General features: G+C 38.8%; 1 protein-coding gene across 1 annotated transcript; it reads right to left on the minus strand.

Annotated features, from left to right (window-relative positions):
• snx2 (sorting nexin 2) lies at nt 1-14251 on the minus strand. Its single transcript, XM_044112175.1, has 12 exons — nt 14159-14251; nt 13676-13817; nt 13350-13428; nt 11738-11813; nt 9476-9589; nt 8971-9064; nt 8120-8325; nt 7205-7348; nt 4524-4535; nt 2924-3004; nt 2776-2847; nt 1-2316 (listed from the first exon to the last, which is right to left on the minus strand). The coding sequence occupies exons 1-12, from the start codon at nt 14192-14194 to the stop codon at nt 2266-2268; spliced, it is 1107 nt and encodes a 368-aa protein (XP_043968110.1). The 5' UTR covers nt 14195-14251; the 3' UTR covers nt 1-2265.
• Between the last annotated feature and the right edge of the window lie 239 nt (nt 14252-14490).

The following is a 14490-nucleotide window of genomic DNA, read 5'->3' on the forward strand; positions in this document are numbered from 1 at the left end:
TAAAGGATGAGATACATTCTTTATTGTAATTAAAGTCTTCAATCATCAGCTCAGCTGCACTGCAGGAATGTCACATCAAAAGATTCCATCGTCTTTGAAAATACAAAAGAAAATCAGCAAAAACCTTCCCAACCATTGCACATCAATGGTTAACAAGAATGTAAAAGATTTTTAAAAAATCATACAAATCAATAAATGTTGAGATTTCAGATGAGCAGAGCTGGAAAAAAAATCAAAACTACTTCCATTTCTTCTTTCGGTTTCAAATCATTTAGAGATGAAAACACTTTCAGGTCAAACTGGTTCTGGACGTTTTTCTGCAACGTGGTTTAAAATCAATCAGAAACATCAAAACAAACTGCAGGATTTGCTACAGAACATGTAAAACTGCAGCTTTCACAAAGATTCACAGACAAATAAAAAACTCAACATCTTCAGTTTGATTCAGGGACGGACAAACGGTCAGCTGATATGTTCACACTTTCAGGAAAATAACAGCTCACAGCATCACCTTCACTTTCCCGGTTTATTCATATAAAGAACATAAACTGGTTCTGTTCAGCCTGCAAATAAATGTTAAGATTATACAAAAAAACAGCAACAGAAAATCACTGCTTTTTATCCATCCTGTTTCTGTTCTTATATTTCTGTCTGAACACATTTTTAGAAATAAAAGATGCTTATTTAAAACCCAGAGAGCCATTTTGGACACTTAAAAAGCCAAACTTTGTAAATTTACCAGATGTTTTATAATCTAAACTGAGCCTTTTTTATTAAATCTGCAGCGAACAGAACCAGAGGGAGACTCTTCCAGTTTTGGGCTCAAACAAAAACGTTGCCTTCACTTTCGATCATACAGCAACAGAAACAAGGCTCTTATTATGAAAGGCTTAACAGGAAGTAATAGCAAAGAGGAACAACTTTCTGATGAGATCAGTGATTGAAGAAGCTGTAATTGTTCCTCTGCTGATGGCAAAGGATTGTTTTTGGAAAAATGTTTAAAAAGCTTCATGTTCAATGCAGTGAATTAAGGTGGAACATGGTTCTGGTTCTAAATGATATTCAGGATATTTCTGAGTAACTTTGCTCACTAAAACAACAGAAAAAGTAAAAGATTATAAAAACCAATCAGAGAGCACTTCAACTCAGTTGCTAGGCAGGAAATGTTGCATTGAAGCTCAAAGATTGTGCAGCTCTCTGGAAAATCCTGTAATAAACTTTTCATCTCAAGAACGCTCATGGGTAATGGAGTATTTTGCTTAAGTACGGAAGCTCATTGTTGCCAGAAAAGCAGAAAAAATGTTTTTTTATTTTGAGTATATTCTAAACTGAAATACTGAATGTTTAACCTTCTAATGCTTCCAGATGTTTTGAAGTTCCAGTATGAATCACACAGCGCCATCTAGTGACACAATCACTGAACAACATTTAGCTGTAGGACTGCTGTCAAACCTTTTCAACATATTAGCATCTCAAGACATTTTTCCTTGTAACCATGTCGGCATGGTTTCGACAACAGAATGATAATTAATAATCTGAAAGCAGGAAGCTCGACTGAACATTAAACAAACCACTTCAAGCACAATAAAATGTATTTTCTATAATTAATTAGTTTAGTCGTGTATTCAGTTGTAATTTTTGGTCTTACTGTTTGGCCAGATTTTTTTAATTGTCGGCCAAAAAAATAACTGAAAGTTAAAAACTAAATTAAAGCTTTGTTGTTTTTTGTATTTCTGAAAAATAAGCAAAAGATTTTAGTTTTTGTGCTGAAAAAGTTTATTTTCTGCTTTCATTTCAACTTTTTCTACATTTTTAGGCATCAATGGGCTTCCATAAATCCAAAAACTAATTTCTTTACCCAGCACTTTTCTTTCTTTGGGCAATTTTAAATGATCCATTAATAGAAATGTCCCGATAAAGCGCCCCCTTGTGTCAGATGTTGGAATGAATCAATGAAAGTTTGGATGTTTGAGATTAAAGCCTCTCTGTGTTGTAAACTCGTGCTGCATTCACATTCTGACAGAAACTACTGGTTATTTCAGGTTTGATAAGAATTTGGTTGTTTGCTGAATCATAATTCGGGACGTAAAATCAATCAGTTCAAAAACAAAAACCACAAACTTGAACTTTGCTCTTTTAATTGCAAAAAGACACTTTGATTATCTGACTCGCTCCTCTTCGTTGCTTCCACGTCAAACAGGAGGAGGGAGAGGAGAGGTGCATGATGGGTAGTGTAGTCTGTCCCTGTGCTGCGGCGACGGGGCTCTATGAAATGGCCTTGGCTTCAGGGAGGAAGGCTTCCCAGTACTTAATGAGCTGCAGGTCAGGAAACAGACGATTGTGTTGCTTTTTGACGTAAATAGATTCTCATTAAAGTTGCAGCAACAATTTTAAAAATGTGACAAAAGAAAAATGTACAACTTCAAATAATTTTATGTTTTGTTTCAATGTTTTAAATAAAAAATGAGTGATGTCAAAACTTTGATGAGTAATAAAAATTATTTAATTGAAACATTTTCCTGCGACAGACTGGCGACCTGTCCAGGGTGACCCTGTGACCCCGTGACCCCATGACCCCGCCTCTCACCCGGAACGGAGCTGGAGAGGAACCAGCAACCCTCCCAACCCCATTAGGGACAAGGGTGAACAGAAAATGGATGGATGGATGAAACATTATAAAACAAAAATAGATTTCAAACAAAAACAAGTTTTTTTAGCCACTTTAACTCTTGAACAGTGAAATGTGTAACTCAGGTTAGATATAAAATGTTTTACCTGCTGTTGTGTTTGAACCAGCGACTCCAGGTATTTAACAATGATCATCTTGAAGTCCTTCACTCTCTCTTTCTGCAGGAACAACATGGATGAATTTAAAGCAGACGAGCAGAAAGCGTTTAGAAACGAAGCCGTGTCCGACTCGTACCTCGAACCTGCTGACTTCCTTGCGGATGGTTTTGGAGATTTGCTCAAAGTCTCTCTCGCCCTGCTGGACTTTTCCCTCCAACTGAAACACAGAAAGCAGAAAATATTCAGTTTCTGTCTTTATTTGTCTTTAATACACACTGCCTGGTACAAATGTGTCGTTTTATTTTTTGTTGCACCAGCATCACGGCAGAGATTTGGGCTACGCTAAGAGGTTTTTTAAATTCGAGTATAAAACTGTAACATTATGAGAAAGTCATTTTAATTAGAACAAAGAGCTATCAAGTGATCATCTCACCAAGTCTAAGAGGTTTTATAAAAAAAACAGACTCAGTCGTTTGCACAATCTTCACAAAGTCCTGAAACGATAATTATTTGATGATGTGTTAAAAAAAATAAGCATTTTCTCTTTAGTAACATAAATAATGTATAACTTCACAAGACGCTCCACATTCATTTAATTTAAAAGATTGGATTCAGGAGTTCTCATAAAATTACAACTTTGTTCCAGTACCATCATGAATTTATTCCCATTAAAACGACTTTATTCCTGTATTATTAGGATTGTGCAAAAGGTTTTAGTTTTGCTCTCATTGTTTTGGTAAATGTTCTGTTTTTCTTCAGACTCCATCATAGCAGCAGAAACTCAGTGAGAAATTTAGATAGAAATTAAATGTTAGTATTTTATTTCACAGGTGAAAAATATTCCACTTTATGAAATTACTTTTTAATAACTCATCACTTACTGTATGTCCAACCAGCTTATAAAATGCTTCAGTTACATCAGTTTGAAAGGTGTTGCTACCAATCAGTTTTTAAAGTGTGATTTTTGTGATCAGTAGAGTTTAAAAGTGGAGTTGTGACAACATGGTGGAGGTTTTCTAACAGGTTTTCATTCTGTTTCTCTTGGGATGTTCAAAACTACAACCTACCAGAATCTCTCTAAATTAATACAACAACTGCCAGATGGAAATCCAGCAACAATATTAAGAGTTTATAAAATAATAATTTAAAAAAGATCTGCTGAAGCAGCTTTATAAACTCTGTTATCTGCTGCAGGTAACATATTTACTGCTCTTAACCTCTTGACATAACCTCACTGTAAATAAATCTGGACCGTCCCTTTAAGTTTTTATGAAATCTAGTTTTAAGTTCAGCTTCATTAATATTTACATTTAAAACTTCAGTGTAATTTAAGTCACGTTTTGACCTGAATAAAAAGTTCTGGTCCTGGGGGTGTGCACCAACATTTCATCCAATGACAAAGTAAGACTGGTGGGCGGGGCTTGATCAGCCCACTGAGTTCAACCAATCAGAGCAGACTGGGATTTAAACCAGCAACCTACTTAAACAGGAAGCATTTTCCTTATTAAATCAACATTTCAGAGGAACTTCGAGGTTTTAAAAGTCAAATTTAAGGTCAGAAAGTTTTTCATCTCTACTCAGACTAATTCATGTGGCGGAGGATGGATGGACGTGAAAACACAACTATAAGCAAAAGCAAAAATATGTTGAGCTAAATGTGCTAGAGGTGAACCAAACGAGGCAAATGAAGGCAGGCAGCACACAGACAGACAGAAACAGGCGGGGGCGGGGCCTACCTCCTCAATCTCCTGGTGGTGGGAAGGCATGGCAAGGAAAATGCAACAAAATTTAAGAGGCTGGAGAAAATAAACTCAGAGCTTCCAGAGCCAAAGAGGAAGATCCAGAAAGATGAGCAAACAGCGAGGAAGAACAAAACCACTGAGGGAAAATTTGCACACTTACAGAAAAAATGTTGATCAATTTCAGTCCTTTAGTGGAATTCATGAAAAATGAAAAACTTCAGAAAATGTCTGGAGTAGAAGAAGTTAATATTCTGAAAATATTCCTTAGTTTTTGCTGCTAAGAATCTAAAACTTTTCTTTCTCAGTTTAACCAGGATTAAAACTAGAACAGATATTTACAACGTTACGGCCACTGAAGATAGGAAAAAAAAAAAGAGTCAATTTCTGCTGAAAAGTCTCAGAAATTTTCTAGAAACAAACTGAAAATTTGAGTTTTTAAATGCTGCAGTGGTTGAGTTTAAAATGTATTTATTAGTTTTAGACACCAGGGATTTTAAACAGATGTTTGAGCAGCTGTTTCCCAGCTGACTGCAGTTTGTGTTTGGTGCCCACAGGGGGCAGTGTGGCTTAATGCTCTAGTTTACAGCGGAGGAGAGAGGATTGATGATGATTAGAAATATAACTGAACTCAGAATTTAATTATTATTTCTTCTTAATTCAACCAAGAAAGGAAAATTATTTTGACAGAATTATTGTTACTTTTGTATATTTTTGTGAATTAATGATTTAATTATTTTTCATCAAAATTTGCCACTTTTTAATTAAAGTTTTGGACTTGGAGATTGCATCGCAGCAGAAACTGTTTATCAACATTGGAGTGAATGTGCTGATGTTGCCTGGTGTAAACCTGCAGGGTTTTAATTTAGCTTCGTTGTGTTTCCTCCAGGTTCTGCTCCCAGGTTTCCCTCCAGCTCCGGTTCGGATCAGCTGCAGGTTTCCAGCTGCAGCGGCGAGGAAAACTCGTTTTCCCGTCAGAAAAAGCCGCTGTGTGTTTTCTGCTGTCAGAGCCGAAGCCCGACTGCTGACAGGAAACTCCAAATAAATGTGGGTTGTAACTCTACTGCGATCGCTGCGCCTGCAGCCTCTGACAGACAGCCCCCCCCCCCCCGATGCTCCGACCCCCGACCTCGCTCGCCTCGCTGTGTCTGTGTGTGGATTCTGACGGGTGAATTTGTGCAGTGACGGCTTCAACAGAAGCTCTAATAAAGTACTTTTCGACTCTCCTGGTTGTCGTTGTGAGTTGGGCTGAAGTCTGCAGACGGGAAGGAAAAGAAGTTTTCGGATGACTGAGCCGAGTTTCTCCGCTTTGTTTCACTGGGAAAGGATTCAGCTGATCAGAGCAAAACGCTGCAGAGTCCGAGGAAACGATGATTATATTGGCTGGTTCCGTCAAAGCAGCTCCTAAATTCAGTTTTTATTCAAATGTGCATCCATTGATTCTGCATCAGCTTTAATCTGAAGTTTCCTTTCTTCACTCTTCAGATCAGATCAACATTCTGCCTCTTTTCAGAAAAATAAACACAGCTTAGAGCAAACAAAGAGGAAAAAGCAGGGGGAGAAACTGCACCATGATAATTAGATGTAATGCTGCTTTTCACCGCCAGAGGGCGCTCCAGACTCTGCCACCTGGAGTTAAAGGTCCTGATGAAGGGAAAAGCCTCAGGAGCTTCCTGTTGCAGCCTGAGGTTTAATTTCTGTGAGAAATTTACCCACATTAACAATTTTCATGTGGGTGAAACATGAACAAAAAAAAAAACGACCCGGAAACGATCCAGCTGTGATCCAGTTGCAATGATCCAGCTGTGATGATCCAGCTGTGATGATCCAGCTGTGATGATCCAGCTGTGATCATCCAGCTGTGATCATCCAGCTGCGATCACTCGTAAAACCGTCGACACATTCTGCTGTTTCTTGGATTAAATTGAATAAAATCAACAACGTGATTTGTTGATTAATTTGTTTTTAAAAGTCCAGTTAAGGTCAAAAGTATTCATACCCTGCCAGGTTCAGGTTTCCTTTAACGAGGCCGACGTGTTTCTTCTGACTTGAAGTAATGTTAATGTTTTGGATCGACTCAGACGATTCCCGATACGATTCCCGATACGATTCTGAGAATCAGTGAACGTCTGGAGATCTTCACCACATGAAACAGAAAAAGATCTGATGCTGTCAGATTTTCCTTTCATTCTTGAGAAGGTTGAAAAATATTCTCAACATTTTATTTCCTTTAATAAAATGTGAATAAAAAACAGATATGTTTTTGTTTTTTTATGATTTGAAAGATGTCTGTCTCATTTCCCATCAGAAATAAACTTATTGTTAAAATTAAAATAATTTAATATCTAAATCTGCTGGGGGTATGAATAATTATGGGCTGTAAAAATATGAAAATCCACAAAATCTCAACTTCCTGTTAAAAATTTTAATTTCTTCTGATCATAGAAAGTTACGTCAGGAGATGCTGAAACAAAGGTTGCCATGGTGATCACCAGTTTCTTTAGGAAGCCCACAGCATGACTCTTTCTCACTCAGCTGAAAATTCTGTTGACAAAATATCTGAATAAAATCCGGGAAATTAAACTGTGATTGTATAAAAATGAGTTGAGGTGAATCTTTGTCTGATCCGTTTCAGGACGGTACCAGTAGAACCACAGCTCGGTTCTGGACTCTCTCACCTCTCTGATCTCGTCTTTGGCCTGCTGCAGTTTGTCCGGTTTGTTGGTGAACTGCAGTTTGGCTTCAGCTTCCCGTTTCTTCTGCAGCAGCATCTGGCTGTCCTGCCACTTCTGCCACGTCTTCATGCGGTGGTCAAACACTCCCTGGACACAAACACGCTCTCTTTCAGAATAAAAGTCACAGAAATTAAAACATATATCACACTTTCCTCTCAGGTTTTATTAGGATTTTCATGTCATCAAACTGGATATTTGTGAGAAAATGTTTTTCCCCAAATAGTTTGGAAAACATCACTTCTGCTACACCATGCTAATTAGAAGAAGCTAATGCTAAAGAGCTAATACCCACCATGTGAAAATGACAAGATGTAAATTGGCACTTTAGAATTAATCTGGAATAATTAATTTAGGGGAAGCTAATAGTGCTAAATGTTTTTAAAGTTAGCAAACGCGACGTAGAGCTACCAGAGGATTAGCATGTCTTCTCACTGTTGGTTAAAAATGTATGATGATGATTATGTTCTTCACTGCAGTTCAGACAAGATTCATACATTTCTGAGAACTTTTTTGTAACACAGAAAAGCTCGTTTGTCCAAAAGGAAACTGCAGTGAACCTCCGAGGATTTTTCTCCAAATTATTGGCGGATAATTTATGTGGTACCAGAAAAGCTGAAATATCTGGACACCATGCTAATTGACTAGCTATCAGATGGCATTTGCAAAATGGCTACTCTAGAAGCACCATTCATTGTCCTTGGCTCTGATTGGCTGAACCACAAGAATGGAGATCAGGAGGATCATAGATCTTAGTTTTTGTGGTGGCACCAAGACATCTAGTTCAGACGTCTGGTGTGAAAACAAAGAATCAAAGTAAATATTTAGATTTTCCTGCAGGTTGTTTTCACGCCGTCTCACCTTGACGGCGCCGATCAGCCGGACGTAGTCGCCCAGTAACTCGGAGAACAGGTACAGGTCGGCGTTGGCCTGGTCCTGGTGCAGCTGGTCGATCTTCTCCTCCACCTCGGCCAGCTGGGACAGAGCTCTGGACAGGGCCGTGTGGTCCTCGCTGTTCCCCAACATGGCCGCCGACTTGGCGAACTGCGCCGTGTTTACAGACAGCTCTGGAGGCGAGGAAGAGGAAGAACCTAAAGCTCTGATCCGTACGTCAGGAGGATCTATCGTTCTTCTGAGCTGTCGGATCGAAGAGTTCTCAGACTACAAGTAGCTCCTAATGTCCAGGAAAATTCTTGGAATTTCTTGAATTTTTTAAGATTATTAAACCACCTTCAGCCTTAAGAAATCCCCAAACATTACAAATTGTGAGGAGGGTCTTTAGTTGAACGTAAGTCTTACTGTTGGAAGGTTGTGGAAACACCAACAGAAGAGAATCATTCTCCATAAAATGGCAAGAGCTCTGCCAGCAGCAGGTTGTGCATCAATTAATTCAATATTACAGTTTCATCATCATGACTCACTTTTCTGAATCCAGTATAGATTCCATGATTTGGTTCATTTCCATCAACTGATTACTGGGGACATATTTGGATTTTTCTGAGTCTTATTTTGTTCTGTTTCAACCAATAACAGTTAAAACTAAATATTATTGATTTATTTCATAAAGACTCCAGAAAGCTACCAGATCATATTCTATTTTTAAGACAAACATTATCAAAATCACAACAAATCTCTCAAGTAACATTTACATTTTTAAAGGTACAAAAGCCAAACTAGTTCATATGCTTTTATTTTGGTAACAGGAAGTGTACCTTTCCTGTGACAGACCAGCGACTCCACGCTGGCGTGAAGTTTCTTGAGCTGCAGGTCCAGATTCTCAAAGTGTTGCTGCTTTTCCTCGAACCACTGATGGAAAAACAAACAGAATCTGATGAACGGCTGAAACTTTCTCCGTTTTTAAAACTAAATCCTTCATTCATCCCGTTTTCACCCACTCCTCTTCTTCAACATTTCATCTCTATTGTTTAGATTCTTCTCCTCTATTCTTCCATCTATTTTAGTTTCTCCTCTGGACCTCTCCCTTATCATCTCATCACTTCTTTATATTCCTTCCATCTTCATTTGTCACAACTTTTATCTATTTTATTCCTTCCTGTTTCCCAGTAACTTTCCCTCCTCTCTCTCTCTCTCTCTCTCTCTAACTTGTTTTTTGTTTCCATCTCTCCATCCATCCTTTAACTTCCTTATTTACTCTCCACTCTGCATCCAGGCTCCTTTTCCCTCTCTCTGTTCATCCCTCTGTTTTCCTCCACTCACGGCGTCCGACTCGTTCATCTTGATGGTCATCTTGTTGACGGCGTCGGCGGCCTTGTTGACCATCCGCAGGATCCCGGCGCTGCTCAGAGCCTGGGTGTTGACGGCGCGCGGCAGCTGCAACACAAACTTAAACTTAATCCGTTTTTTTCTGTGGTTCTTATTTTTTATTTAATTATCATTCCCATTTCTGTCCCTGCTGGAAGGCTGCTGATGTTTTCTTGCTCCTAAATCAGCCACTTTATGTGCGGAGCAACTGTAGCAGAACCAGAACCAATCGGATCAGGTGGGAAACAGGCTCATTTTTCTTCATTTTGGGAAAGTTTTACCTTTTCCCCTTCCGGCCGCTCGGATCTCATTTAGCCGGAGCGGCGGCGGCGCCGAGGGGACGGCTGGGTCCCCGGGGCCCTCGGTGAGGGAGGGACGGGGGAAAGCAGCTCTAAATTGCGTCTCGTCCGCTCGTGTTTCATTAACCGGACTGGACGGAACGCCGCGCTCAGCTTCCCGGCGATTCGGCTGATAGATCTGTGACACGCAGCCATTTATCGGAGCCAGAACAATCCGGCCGCAGTTAGGCGTCGGGTCGGCAGGAACCGGGGCGGATCGGTCGGAGGCGACAGGACGACACGCTGCAGGCGATTAAGTGTGAGTGGAAATAAATGGAAGAAACGGGAAACGTCGGCGGCTCTTAAAGCCTGCGCTAGTTTTCAGAGGATCTCTGGTTTGACCTTGTTGGGAAAAAACGAAACAAAGACATCCGAGTTTCCAGCCTTTTTTCTGAGAGAATTGTTATTTATCTGTCTGGATGTTTCTAAAAGTTAAACTCAACAAACACTGGAGTCAAATTTTACTGGATTAAGTGAAGCTGTTTCTATTTGCTGAAGATAAAAAGGATTACAAATGATTCTCCAGAAAGAAACAAAATAAACGAGGGAATAAATTCATTTACTGGCGGCCTTGGTGATTGTCGACTTTTCTAAACAGCAGCTGGAGGTTTTAGTACTTTTCAAACTCAATGTTTTAAAATAAAACCAGCAGCGAAGAGACGCTTCGTTCTGCTCAGGCAGCGACTTAAAGTGGTTTAATAACTCTGGTGCAGGGAAATTTAGTTTAATGACTCAAATATTATCTGCCGGGTTTGAGTCGGGTTGAAAATGGATTATAATCGATCATCTGTCACAGTGGCTCAAATCTGGATTAGAAACATCAGAGAGAAAATAAGACTTTCCAAAACTGAACAACTCAAATGCTAAATGTGTGTGAATTATTTGGGCAGACAGATTAAGGCCAGATTATGGTCAGATTAGCGTAACTAATCTGCAGATAAAGTGGAGGCATTCATTTATTAAAATAAACTTTTTTGCAGATAAACAGTGAATATGTTGAGGGAGCCATCTTTATGTTTCAGAAGAATTATTTTTAAGTTTTTGTGTAAATTTTCCTAATTCTGCCACTAAAACCTTGTCAGTGACTAAAACAATATAAATCTTTTTAAACACAATAACAAATACAAACTGGACAGAATGATACTTAAAGTACCAATAATACATTTTACATCATTTCCTTCCTTTTTTTACATTTTAGAAGAAACACCACATAGAAAAATATTTTTTCCATCGTTTTGCTAAAGTTTTATGATTTCCTTTATTTTAAAACCTAAAAACATAAATAAAATGGTGGTTTCTTTAAACATTAAAACAAATTTTGAGTACCAGTGAGTGACCTACAGCAGGAAGGAACCCAGAAAGAACTGGACAGTTAACTGGACTGGACAGTTAATGTTATTTTCATTGGACAATCAGATAAAATCGAAAGCCTGACCCCAGGATTCAACACCATTTCTGACTGTTTGCTTTCAAAGTTCCTGAAATGATGAACCAAACAACCTGAACCCTCCTGGGATCATTGAGGGATTTTTATTTCCCATTTTCTGTTGGAACTGGCCGTTATTCAGCTTCCTGGGACACTTTTCCCCTTTAGGAGGACAGGAGAACAAATGATGATGTTTTATTACCAAGTGAAGACGGTTCTGGGTAAAATCAAACAAAATGTGTGTTTTTCAATTTGGAGTTAAAGCAACAAACTTCCAATTTGGGGCTCAGACACCAGCAGTTTGCAGGTGTTGATTTTCTGCAGTGAAGCACAACCAGCAGCAGTTTGTAAGTATTGATGCTGCTCTTGGTCTGTTTTATTAGAAGGGGCTCCAGATGAGGCAGAAATGTGGAGAAGTGGCGATAATGAGCGTGCTGCAGCCGCCTGATTTACCTCGGTGCTCTCTAGGAACTGCAGGACGTCAGGATCCTTCAGCAGGATGGGATGTTTGACCGTTCTCATCAGATACCTGGAGCAGGGAGGAAATACTGATCAGAGCAGGAAGAGCAGCGTTTCTTCCACATGCAGGGCAGCTTCCTGTCTGACATGCTCCACTGCTGACAAACATCTAACTTTACTTTTCAGTAAAGTGTGGAAATCCATGTGAAGCTGGGAAGCCAATAATGAGAAGCAGACGGGATCACTAAATCATAAATATTCACAGTTTATGACAAAAAAGAAAAATGTGTTTCCTAAACTCCTGAGTGAGGATTTTTGTCCTCATTAAGCGTTTGAGTGTTTGTCCATCAGCATGTAGTTCTGTCACTCTGAGCTCCATCAGCTGCCGCCGCTGACCTTCCTGCCAGTCAAACGGCATCAATAAAGGGCAGCAGAATGTCAACCCACCGTCTCCTCAGTATTCTACATACAAACACAGGATGTGTGTTGTGATAATGATGTATCTAATATTTGTAGTTTAACCTTTCAGCCTTTACTGTTCTGAACTCATTGAACTTTAACACACGGACACACAGTGGCAGCATTTTCACCTTTTCAGACAGTTTAGCTTAAAACTCAGTTTTTATTTGCATGGAAGGTATTCATGTTCTCTGTTTAAGTTATAAATAAAATGTTTTAATTCAGAATATCAGTTATGTCTGATTTCAAGGATAACAAAATTAAAGTTAGTGATTGGCTGCTGACTTGTTAAAATTGCTCATTTTGTTAGCAGGTGTTAGCAGCTAACACTAATATACTAATATAGTTCATAATAATGTTGTTTAGCACCTAAACAACTACTAACAAATTAATAATGATAAGGTGACTGCCGGCTAACTTTGTCAGAAGTATGTGTGGTTAGGATGTAGCAGCAACAAAATTAGCTGCAGTTAGCTGCTTAGAACTGCTTGCAATGCTAATATTAACACAATTAACAAAACACTGCTAACACAAATAACGGTAAACCTACTGATTTTGTCTAAAGTGCTAATTTTAAATCAAAGGAACATCGGCTGTTTCTGAATTACCAGAGTCTGTAACTAGCATCTGTTAGCAAATTACCAGCAGTACAGTAATTAGTATTATTTATAATAGTAGCGATTAGCACCTGAGTAACAAGTGCTAACAAAATTAAAAGCGGTTGGATGACCATCTGATAAACTGTCCAGTACTTGTGTTTGGATGCAGCAGCGCTCAACAGGATCATCTCCAGAGAACTGCTAGTCTAATTAATGCTAGTAGCAGTTAGCAGTTAAAAAACAATGCTAAAATTAACAGAACAAAATTTTCATAGTGCATTTCTATTCTTTAAACTGTAATTCTTTGCACTACATATTTCAAATCCAGCGTTGTGCAGCTTTATTAAGTAAAACTGAGTAAATATCAGGATTATGATTCCAAGCAAGAGTTGAACAACTGATGAAAATATGTTGAGTTTTTAAACCTTTATAACCAAATTATTAAAATAAATGTAGCAGCAAATATTACTTAAAAAATGAGTAACACTAATTTAAGACAAAAACAGTTTATAATTAACTACATCTGTGTTTCTTGCTCTTCTTCGTACCTCTCTAGTGCAGATCTCCTTTTCTCCACAAACTCGTTGGATGACTGATCCTCCTTCCCAACCTTCACTTTGGTCATCCCTGCAGAAAAGAACAAATATTTAAGATATTTATGCAAGAGAACACTTTAAAAACTTTATGTTTGAATTCCTCTTCCTGACATTCTGACCATCTAATCATTTGTTTTGAGATAAATTTTTGAGAACTGCTTGTAAGGGGTCAAAAATTCTCCACGAGTTTTCTTCAGCTTCAGCAGAAAATGATGATGCAAACCTGATCATCTCTGTCACTGAAAGCCCAGAACTGTCATGGTTCTAGTTCAACTTACCCACAATGCTTTTCTCTGGGGCGGGGGGAACGATGTACCCTATGTGCAGGTACTTGGAGGCCAGTTTACTGTGCAGACCCAGAAAATCACTGAAACGCCTTTTAACTGCGAAGTCTCTCTGCTTGAACAGAGTCATGGAGGTCTGGGAGCGACAGACAGAGAGAAAGACTTACAAGCTTTTAAAATAATTTAGGAAGCTGGAACGCTGAATTAACGCTCCAGTAGTTGGTTCTGTGAAGGAACCAACCACAGAACATCATGGAGGTCTGAAACTGTCTCCACTACACTAAGCTACGCAGTGAGAAGGAATCACGATGCATCTTTTAGATCAATGCTTTCCCAAAATAAACTGTTGTCTCACAGAGTGATGCAGGGCTAAAAATAGAACATTAGTAGGTAAAAATATGCCAAGGAGTATTTTTCTGCGCCGAGGCTCTGATTTGACCTGGACGAGAGATAAAAACTCAGTTGGATGGAACTCACCTTCGTTGTCACCTTGTAGGCCATGTATGCGTTCATCCCATCACCTGAAACACAGATACCAGTTTGAACTGCTCCGCTTGTTTCATGACAGGATGTTTTAAAACAGAAACTATGATAAACAGAACACCTGGCGCTTGAAGGAAGAATACAGTTCAGTTAACTGGTTAAACTGGTTATTAACTGTTTTATTTACTGCTGCTGATTTAATGTTTAAACACAGAAACTCAGGACCAAGTTGAGTATTAGTGAACAGGTAAAAACACGGTTCCTGCAGGTTCTGCCAACTCTAATTTAACATCTTAAGGCTTTAATGAATGAAATGTAACATGTTT

Source organism: Gambusia affinis, linkage group LG03, assembly GCF_019740435.1.
Source record: "Gambusia affinis linkage group LG03, SWU_Gaff_1.0, whole genome shotgun sequence".
Lineage (NCBI taxonomy): Eukaryota > Metazoa > Chordata > Actinopteri > Cyprinodontiformes > Poeciliidae > Gambusia > Gambusia affinis.